The sequence below is a fragment of the Aquila chrysaetos genome, chromosome 23 (assembly GCF_900496995.4).
Source record: "Aquila chrysaetos chrysaetos chromosome 23, bAquChr1.4, whole genome shotgun sequence".
In the NCBI taxonomy this organism is placed as follows: domain Eukaryota; kingdom Metazoa; phylum Chordata; class Aves; order Accipitriformes; family Accipitridae; genus Aquila; species Aquila chrysaetos.
This window is the reverse complement of record NC_044026.1, coordinates 7361034-7372098: the sequence shown is the minus strand read 5'-3', so window position 1 is coordinate 7372098 and position 11065 is coordinate 7361034. Positions and strand designations below refer to the sequence as shown.

Sequence of the window (11065 nt, the reverse complement as noted above, 5' to 3'; positions counted from 1 at the left end):
AATGTTGCTGTTGCAAAAAAAGAGCAGTAGCTGTTTATGAGAATAAAATGTAAGAGACATTTAAAAGTGAAGACATTTCTTACATGGATGCATAAGGTCCCAAATTTAGCAGACAAGGCTGAACCCCACATATGGCAGAACAGAGCTATAAAAGTAGTCAGCAAGTGATATTCATCTCCATTTAGAAACAACTTGTTCCTACCATGTAACATAAATGTGACTAAAAACATGCCTGTCTTTTAGCTGCAAGTGTAGTATACACATTCATTAGAGGAACTATGGAAAGCACTGGCATGGATTCACATTTTTTTTCGCCCCATAGATCCAGCCTCAGATTTTTTGGTCCAGATTACTCATTTTTCTTATTCTATAGCTCAACAGCCAACAGTTTCCAGCAAGCGCTGAGCCTTCCAAATGAAAGTGCTGCTGGACAAAATTCAGCAGCACTATTTTGGGTTCCCAGTTTGATGAAGCAGAGAGCAATGCAAAGAGGACAACAGACTGCTAAAGTTTCCATGCTCAAGGAATGGCATCTCTAAGGCTCAGGGAGAGGGGCACAATCTGATATGCTGTCCTTCCAGGGCTCAACATCAGCTAGCAAAGGATATACAGGGTGAGAAAAAAAAAAGAATCTTATTAGTGTTTACTAACTTCACGCAGTTCTCTTGCTTCTACTGCTCTCAAATTCTTGAAGCACACAGGATCTGGATAATAAAAAGGAAAGGTGGATCAGTCATCTTTCCCCACCTCCTTCCTTTGGTAAAAGTAGTGATGTTTAAAGAACGCTGTTGTCTAGCATATCAAAACAGCTCAGGCAGCATTTACACAAGTACTCCAACACACACTTGCAACTTCTTTTAAAAAAGCAGTCCTGTAACTGATGTTTGTTTGCTCAGACATTCAGTGAATACAGGCACAAAGGCCAAAGTCAATCCAACAGCAAAAGAAAAACAACCAAAAAAAAAGGCTAATATTTACAAAAAAAATGCCTTCAGAGTGGTTTTGCTCAGCTGGCAGCAAGACATAGCTGAGGCATGGGATATGCTCTCTGCAATCTGGCTCAGCTTTGCTCTCCCACAACTGCATTTTGCTGCTGCTGCAGCCTGGCCAGTGTCCCACACCCCCCCACCAGTGCCAGCCAGTGCCTTGCTGTAGAACGTCATCTCCACCTCGCAGCAGCACCCTGAAGGTACTTTATTTCTCTGGGCTTAGTCAATAAAGCATTTTGTATTCTTAACTAATAGTATTTTTTCAGAGTTTATGCCGCAGGGCCAGTCAGGTCCCACTTCGGGCTAAAAAATCCTCCATTCAAGAAGCTACGAAAGGAAGAGCCCACTGCATGACCCTCTCCCATCTTTGTTGCATCCCGCTCCTGGGGGAGTTAAAGGTTCATCTTCCCCATCCCACTTCTGCTGAGGGCTCCTGACACCCCCCCCCCCCCCCCCCCCCATTTTGGAGACCTCCAGCTCCCCTTCAAATCCACCCCTCGCATTGACCCCCCCCGTGCCCCAGGTCCCCACCAAGCCCCACCGTGCCGCATCCTCTCCAGCCTCCCACGCTGGGGCTAAAGCTTTTCCCAGGCAACTTACAAACGCCGACATCTAACCACGACTTCTGGAATGCCATCTGCTGCTTAAAACCTCGTGAGGCCAATTCTCATCCCTTGGGCTCCTGTCGCGGAAACCAAACCATCATCCCTCTTCTGACAGCAGCCCATCAGCGGCTTGCTTCTGTTCAGACCGTATTTATCGCAGCTTTAGCTCTCAGCCCTCACAGAGCGACAAAGCTTTCCCATAAACTCACGCTCTTATAAATTCAATCTGTTTTATTCCAAATATCACATAAATTAAATACATTTCCCATGAATATTGCAAATATACATGAAATGAACATCGCAATTTTTAAAAAAAGTTTTGGCTTTGCTTATGCAACAAGAAGTGCCAAATGTGGTTAGAACATGAACTTCTCCTGTATTTACTAGATACAAAAAGGTGCAGATTAATAATTTATATTTATACATATGTACACACTCCATTTCATAACTAGCTTTAAAACAGTAAAAAATGGTTTCAAGTTTATCTACATTAAACATACTCGTTTAAATCTGGTCAGAAGCCCCAGATAAGAGTTGATACAATCATTTCACAACTGCAAAATTAAGGCGCTACCAAAATACCAGTTCCACTAGTGTAAAATGTAATAGGAATAGAGAGTGTACAGCTTTCTATTTATCAATTTAAAAGTGGACTGGAGAACGAGGAAAAAGGAGCAGTAAGAAACATGACAAGATCTACAGGTTAGAAGTACAAAGAGATCTCGATGACTATCAAATGAACATATTAAAATACAGTAGATAAAAGGCCTCAGTGGCAAACAATTAGTATGCTTCTGAAAGACAAAAAAAAGGTTAAAATATATATATCATTCTGTAGCTTGAAGCTTTACAGGTGAACAACAGGTGTAGAGGTAGAGGGATTTTTTTTTTTTTTTGGGCCTCTTTACGATGTATAAAGAAGGGCCACGTTCACCACAGTGAAAAGACTCATCATATATCCCAGCATCCTTGCTTGGACAGCAAGCAAGAAAAGTGTAATGAGCTAGAAAGGCAACGAATCCTGTCTATCTCTTCCAGGAGCTCAGCTCCAATGCTTCCACATGTACCTTGGCGACAAGTTACACCTAAGCATAGATCGGCCGTAACATGGACATTTCCTCTAGAGAGAAATGAGATAGCTAGCTTTTCCCATGAGGTACTACTGGATGCTGTAGAGATTATATGGCAGAGAGAATTTGGTAACAATGAAACTGGTACTTTCCCTTAGAAAGCAAGTACCACAGGGCAGTGGTGATTTTTTTATTTTATTTTATTTATTAAAGCTTTGCTATTTGATCAGCATTCAGTGTTTTGGAAGAAATGTCAGCTTTGGGCTGCTAATATGATTATTTGCATCCATACACAGACAATTCCTATGTTGTTATTGTTTATCCAAAACATCAGTCACTGAAATACTCACAAACCGCTTTAAACCTTGACCAAAAAAAAATCCCTCTACAGTTCAGCTTTCTCTTCAATAACTATCATTCCATTAATTATGCAGGCCTTCATGAACACAGTAATGTCACTTTCCATGTAAAACGTGTCTTTACACATTACAGAACAGCAGTAAACAACCTCTCTTGTTCCGTAGGGTTTCCTCTCAGAAGTACCTCAAAAGTAGATATCTTGAAAAATCACTTTTGCAAAGAAGAATATTCACATTAGTTACTGAGGCAAAGCCAAGAAGACATTAACTAGCACCTTGATATTTTTTTTCTTAAACGCACTCCTATATTTAAAATTAAGCACATGTAAGATCAGGGACCAGCAATATACAAATACCATCGGTGTCCCTTTGCAGCTAAACTAGTAATACTCAAAACTAGGCCAGACACACGAAGGAGCAACATGAGTGAGTCTAGAAGAAACACACAGCATGGAAAGGGATGGGAAGAACAGGAAGCTGAACAGAAAGGATTGCGAGATCAAATACAGTCCATCTTCTGGTCTGAGAATTAGTTTGTGAAACCACCCTTCGGTAGCTCAGCTGACAGTGGGCTGAAGACCTACTGACTTCTGACATTTCCTCCCCAATATATAGAACAATTCCTTTATACTTCAGTGACTTCCTCTTCATCACCTTCAAACCCTGGAGGAAATGCATTCAACTTGAATTTTGAGTATTTTGGTGATGGTAGCAGAACTTGCAGAAGGCTACTGTAGAGGTTATGACATCATTGGTTGTAAGTTATGCACTTCACAATTCAGAGAAATTACTTACGAACTATTTAAATAGAAAAGGCGTGTTCAAGGTAGAGGCAGTTACAGTACATTCAGGGTATGTTACAGAAACCATTTGTGGTAGCCATTTGCTGAAAGGAAAAAACCTCTGTATTTTTGTTTCCCAGACCACACAGGTTATAACTACAATACCCAAAAGAGAGCAGGTAATATATCTCAATCACTGCATTTTAATGCAGTCTTCTTCCAGAATTCATGTGCAAAGTGAAAAAAAAAGTTTAAATACATCTTCATTGACAAATAAGGACAAAAGAACTAAAAGAAGAAACCAGGCACTTTGACTATTTAGGTAAACAGCCATTTCTTCTTACCAGACTTCTGTACGTGAACAGGTCTTTACATTGGTCTTGCTATGCTTGCAGCACATGGAGATTCAAGTCAACTTTTTTCCCTGTTGGTAGTATCAGATCTACTTATTGGAAACTATGCCAATTGAATTGGTAACACTGTTAGTTATTTCATTGGCAGTTGAGCAAATGTTGATCATTTGACTGACAAGTGATCAATTTAATAGCTATCAAAGTTAGATATTAACAAAACAATACATTAAAAAAATAATCCAAGAGACAAATGAAGGTTAACACCTGACTTAAGCTTGCATTGAGACTTGCCTTTATAGGTTCGGTTTGTGCCTCCTTTCACGATGTTATTGTGGACTGATTTCCATCACATACAGCAACTGGTACTAAACTACAATACTTTCGGTTTGAAACATGTTCAGTAGAGATCACCCCAAAGTAACGGGAGGTTGGCATGACACTGCAGGCAGGAGGGAGATGGAAACCTCTCTGCATTTCATCCTCGCCAGTCCCACTCGCAGAGCAGGCGTTCAGCGTTAACTGCAGCATGCCTCCCTTGTACTTGGGGTGAAATCATTATTTCACAGCAGCGTTTACATACTTTAGGGAGCCGGTTTGATTTGAATTTAGCGATAAGACCAGCTAGGATTACTTTGATTTGTCTTTTCAAATAAACCAAAGTACACCTTTCCAAACATTTTGTACATACTCAATCCGCTACAACACATAAATCACAACATGAGGGATTACCTAAGGCTACTAAATAGTGTACTTATTCAGTAGCTATTATTCTTTCAGATAAACATCCTCAGATGCCTTGACCACAAACGGCTTAATTTTTTTTTTTTCCTCACAGACTGTTATTTGCTGAAGAGAGAGAGGCATGGGTGTATGACAGACTGCCTACCAATTCACTAACAGTGTACTGTTGATTAGTCTTCATGCATACTTCTGCCAGGCGGTGTAACTCCTCTTCTGTTCACTACCTTCAAGAAAGTCTAGGAAACACCTCTTCAATCCACTGTCCAGTTTCCTTTTCCTACCAAGTAGAAATCCAAATCACATGCAGGCCAATGGTGCTACTCTAGTACTTAACTCTCTTGCAGGCTAGAAACATCAATTCTATCGTAGTACTTTGAAGCAACTGTCCACATCTATCAGCTACGCTCTAACTGTAGCACAGCTTTGTAGAGGCTCAGATTTCACCAGGACAACAGGAGAGAGTGCAAGGTTTGGTGAATACCCAGGATAACAAACCGATGCAATCGATGGATGCTGGACACAGTCAGAAAGGGCTGTTCCTTTTTGAAGGAATCTTTAAAAAAAAAAAACCCCCAAAACAACCCCTCCCCCTTTGCCCTCCCCCAGAATAACCTGTCGTGAGATGTTTTTGGTGCCCACTCACAACTGAAGTCCATGTTATCTGGGTCTTTTGCGAGTCACAAATATCAATACGCGTCTGATGGCGATAAGACGATCTTTAAGGGAGGTCATAGCCAATATAGCCAGCTGAGCTCTGTTTTCCAGAGGCAACACTGCCAAGAGCCACCAGTACCAGGCAGGACCACTGGGGTTGCTCTGCAAAAGGATGGAAAGACATGCAATCATGTATTCACTGCCCCATGAAGAACGCCACCTTCCTTCCCACCCTTTATTTGCTAAGAAAGTCACCATAAACCAGTTCACACTTAATTTCAGGTGCTCTCCTTGTCTATAGACACCATTAAGACTGATCTCTTCAGATATCAACTTATATTGTTTTCCATCGATTGTCTTCTATGCTTCATGCTAATAGACCAAAATCGGGTAAATAAAGGGCTTAAAATGTACAAAACCACAGCAAAAATTTGTCAGAAAATAGTCTTGTGTAAAAATTCTGTATAGAATGAGGCTGCATAAGTAGGAAGGTTTTATTACCTGTGGCTCTGGTTCTTTTCCAGGCATGGACCCAAAGTGATTGAGAATTTGCACTTTCATATTGTCTTTAAGAGAAGTAAACCAGGCAACAGCTTGATCATAAACTGAATCATGAAGGCGGACAAGTTCTTCATATTCCGGTCCTTCAACCTTATTGTTAAAAGAAGGGAGATGGAACAAAACAGGTTTGATACCGTGGAGTCCTCATGCTTCCCCAGAAACAAGCGAAGCAAAATAATGCAGTGACTACGGCTGTTCAAGTGTCTTTATCTAGGCAAACTGTACCCAAGTCTCAGATTTCAAACCTGTGATGCTGGAGTCTTTTTACCCTCCCCTAGGTGTTCTGAAGTGATATTTCTTGGAGCAGTTACTGCCTCATTAATACCCATTCCTAAATGCTGGCACAACAGAAGAATCTGCTCTCTGATCCCGGGACATCATATTAATCATCTCAAACCCACAACCTTGAGTCCCTGTCACAGAAGGACCTCCGAACATTGGTATATCATCTGGCAAAATAAAACAAACACTACTGCCACCGAGCAGAGAGACGGGGGTCTACGGCACTTAGAGACCAGCAGTACTTTGTAGTGGTGTTAAGGCCATGGTAGGACAGCCAAGGAGGAGGAGGGCAGACACCCGAGCAGGCAGGAAGCAGGGAAAGTAGATGCTTTCCCAATATCAGGAATGGCCATAAAAAAAAATACCCTCACTGAGGCAAAGAGTGTTTTAGTTGCACAGGCCTAACTATTAGCTATTAGGGAAAAGCAAAAAGCAGAAGCAAAAAACACTACAAATTGGCGATTTGGTTTTTTGGTTTGTTTGGTTTTTAGTTTGGGGTTGTTGGTTGGGTTTGGGTTTTTTTTTTTTCCCTGTAATCTGTACACACCAATGGTGTGATTCACCTGGGCTACTCAGATGCACATCTGAGCTAACTGCTCTGGATGCCCTTCACAGTCCAGGAGAAACAGCTCGGGGGCCATTAATCTCACCTTAAGGTAGGTATCTAAGACAGAGCAGATAAAATAGGCAGCTTTGGACTGAGATTTCTCACCATCAGATATAACGTGAAAGTAGGGTGCTGAACACAGGTGTCAGCCTCTCGAGTGAGACAAGGTAAATCTCACCCTAATTATGAAGAGGTGGGTCTGGCACCATCTACAGACAATGCCTGGATACCTGTGTTCCACCACCCTTCACTGGGGATTTAAACACGTCAGAGCCCTCACTGAGCAGACTACCTACTCCAGCCTTTCGCAGGGGGAGGCACCTCCATGCGATCTGCCTTTCGGGCCCCGGCAAACAACTGCATCATGCTGCACAGGTGAGAAGAGCCCTACCAAGACTTTACAGACTTGCACTTCAACTATGAGAGCACGCTGAAGAGCCGTATGACCAGACTGGACTTCATCAATTGGCATGAGACTACTACTAAACTCAATGTTAAGAGGGATCAAGGTTTTACAGACATGCTCTGAAGGTGATCCAGGAAGTCATCATTAACAATGGCCAAAAATTCACCCTTTGGCCAACACCCATCGCAAGCACTTCACTTGATGCAGGTTTTACAAGAGGACTTGTTTTTAAAAGCTACTCCCCTCTGCATTTCTCTGCTCTCAGCCAGCTCTGATGGATGCTTGTATAGGCATGGTTAACTACATGTCACTACGACTTCATTTTAAGAGCGGACTCCCACATTTGTTTGAGGACCCGTTCTGTAAATGAGAGCTTGGAGGTCATATGCAGTCTGCCAACTGCCTGTTCAGTGCAAGAAGAGAATAGTCAGTTCTCTAACAACAGGGGCGTGTGCTCTTAGAAAGGGTTTCAAGTCCGTACCAGTTTTAAAAATGTTACTCTGACCTCATCTACACATCATGACAGACCTCAGCACCTGAGTCTCAGAAGCTACTTTGAGATCCATGAAGGGAGTGCAACACTTCAAGCAGAGATAATTATAAGGGCAGAAAGGAAGAAAGGGAAGGAAGAGACAAAGTTTGTTCCATGGTTTTCAAAATAGAGCTTTAGTATTTATAATGATATTGGTTTAAAAATAATGCACAGCTAGCTTGAAATGCAACAAGGAAAGACTATTTAAGTGAATCCAGCAATACATGGGTATGAATAACTTTGCACCATAGATCACCTTTTTATCTTCAAGATACTCGATGTTTGCTGTGTTATATCCATCTCGCTGGCCATGGCTTAAGACCCTAAAACGACGGACACCAACTGTATCAACAACTGAGCGTCCATCAGGAAAAAACTTTACGTCCCTGATCTCTAATATACAGCCATGATCTGCAAATCTGAAATGACAGAAGGGCATAAAAGTGGAAGTCATCAACAAGTGTTTATACACATCAGGACAAATACTGGGCCTAATTCACCACTTCTTATTTGAAAGAGGATCCTGCTTTGGTGACAATACATTTCTGCTTACTCACATAAGTCACACAACCCCCACCCTTTCTGCCTTCCCTCAGAGGTCCACGGCAGCAGCATTTTCGGAGTGTATTTGTGGAGTGGGAGGGTTGGGAAGGGACAGGAAACTAAATGCAGCATGTTTCATGCTGGGCGTTGCCAGCTGCTGGTGGCAAATTCACCTGGTTTGCAAAGAAAACAAGATGGGTAAAGATAACATAAGGAAGTCCAGAAACTGAGGAACAAATGCAGGGCTGGGAGGGCTATCCCCCTACTCTGACGTCTAAGCAGAGGATTACAGGCTTTAGGAGAAAAAGGCTTCTCTATAGTAAGACTTCTCTTGCACTTGTTTCCCTTCCTAAAAACAACCCAAAAAGCAAAAACAAACAAAAAAAAAATCCCCAAACAAGCCCAAAACACCCTCTTTACAAAAGGACATTTCTATCAGTTATATTTAAAGTAGGCACAGGTTTTAATCATGCCCTGGAAACAAGCATGCAACAGATTTTTACTTTAAATTATCAGGCTTACCTACTCTACATTTGTGCTGTAGTAAGTTCACTAGAAAGGCTGATCGCACAATGATTCTTCACCACGATATGTTGATCTGCCAGCGTTTGCAGCTCTGCACCTCAGCCTACTGCTAAGCTGGAGAATGCACTATATCTAGTCTCACCTCAAGGTACCAAATTCCTGCAGGGTCTGATAAATGCTTCATCGGGGAAACACTTGTTTTACCAGGGCTTGGCCATTTCTTACATCGGAGTGATGAAGAAACAGCAACACTGCAGGTTAACGACTCCTGTTTCTACTCTACCAGCAATCATGGGTTTGGGGGGGGGTGGGGGGAAGCTCACCACTGTGAACAACCGTTCTCTCCCAGACATTGTGCAGAACAAACTGAGGAAGAGCAAGAAAAGTACAGTTGCACACAGCTAAGCCCTGGTGCTCTACCAGTGGGATTACGAAAAGCAAGTTTATTATAGCAATATTAGACTAAACAGTATTTGAACAGCTACACTACAATTGCTTAAAATCAATGATTTTAGTGACTTTCATACCAAATTTAGAAATTAATCTAGAAGTAAAAGTGATTTTTTTCCTTTTTTGTCATTCTTTGAGAAGTTACTTTTGGATAAAAAGTTATTTTAATCAAAGAGAGACAAGAGAGCACCTGGAAATGGGTATAACATGTACTGACACATTAGAAGTTTATATTCTTCTCCCAGTTTTGACTTAAAATGGAGAAATAAAACAGAGGAAGGTAATAAATTGAACATGTCTTGTCACTGTGTTTTTCAAGGGAGGTATGTATCCATGTCTTAGTAGATGAGGCAAAACGAGTTTCCCCACCTTTCGTATTCCCAGTTGATTTTGCAATTTTGAATAAACAAAAGAACTTTTTTACTTGTGTAAGAAGGTACAACAGCCTGCCAGGTGTCTACAGATTAAGGCTTCCTCCGCTTCACTGTTTGATTTAAATTACCATGCTTAAAAAGTTTAATTATTTTAGTAACTCAAAACAGACAGGACATAAAAATCTAACCATATCAGCTGCATTTTAAAATACCCTTTATGACACTATCTAATAAACCAATTCTTGTGGTTTTGGGATTGTAACCCCTTGGCCCTCTGTATTAAAATAAACCCGACTCCAAATAAGTTTGGCTCTTCCACAAGCCTTCACAGACTAAGGGGAGTAACGATGTCCTAGGGCCATTTTGTCCTCTTAGAAGTATTTGCTTCCAGAAAATTGGTAATAGGTCTGGAAGGGACCATGGAGCACCAGCTGCTCTTGGAGCCTGAACTCCACTGAGCGCAGCACTGGCAGCACGCCAAATGGCATGAAGCATAGCCAGAGCCGAAGCCATAGCATCTGGAACCCACAGCATCTCCTGTATTCTTACTGCCACCTTACTGTCCAGTCTGGGAGAAAAAAAAAAAAAGAAAAAAAAAAAAACAAACAAAAAAAACCCACCACAACAATCCAAACCCACCTGAACTGGACAAGGAAAGGCTGCCAAGCCCTGGTATGACTGCCCTCCTCTCAGCTCCAGTGATGATCATCTACAAAAATGCTGCTCCTGAGCATGCCTGTCTAATGTGTTCTTAAAAATTCCCATGCTCGTCATCCATTCTACAGTCTGCATCACGCCAACATACCCTCTGAAGTCAGCAACTATCTATTACATCTCTCTTAAGACCACCTTATTTTTTTCCCACAAGCATCTTCTTATCCCTTTCACCTAAAAACCTATTATCTATAAAGGACTTAAAAACCTGAAGGTTTTCATAGAATCATAAAATAGTTTGGGTTGGAAGGGACCTTTAAAGGTCATCTAGTTAGTCTCCACACAGGGAGCTGGAAACACACCAGTGTCAGAATTCACAAAAATGAATTAAAGGTGAGATCATATAGAAAGACAACGTAACCCACTCACTGCAGATAGTTTAGACATTGCAACACAGCAGTAAAGACAAACATCAAATTTCAACATTCAGCAGCAAAACAGTCTTCTCAGCCAAGGGTATACTTTGTCTCATTCAAATGATACCACCTATGCAGGAAACCTATGGAAGATCTGGATTT

At 41.5% G+C, this 11065-nt stretch overlaps 1 protein-coding gene across 1 annotated transcript in view; it reads right to left on the bottom strand.

Moving 5' to 3' along the window:
* Positions 1-1810: 1810 nt before the first annotated feature.
* The window catches only part of LONRF2 (LON peptidase N-terminal domain and ring finger 2), a 34946-nt gene continuing 25691 nt past the window's right edge, over positions 1811-11065 (bottom strand). Inside the window, 4 exon segments of the mRNA XM_029998906.2 lie at positions 1811-5176; positions 5512-5715; positions 6055-6204; positions 8198-8360. Of these exon segments, the coding sequence (XP_029854766.1) occupies positions 5557-5715; positions 6055-6204; positions 8198-8360 (472 nt within the window). The 3' untranslated portion in view covers positions 1811-5176; positions 5512-5556.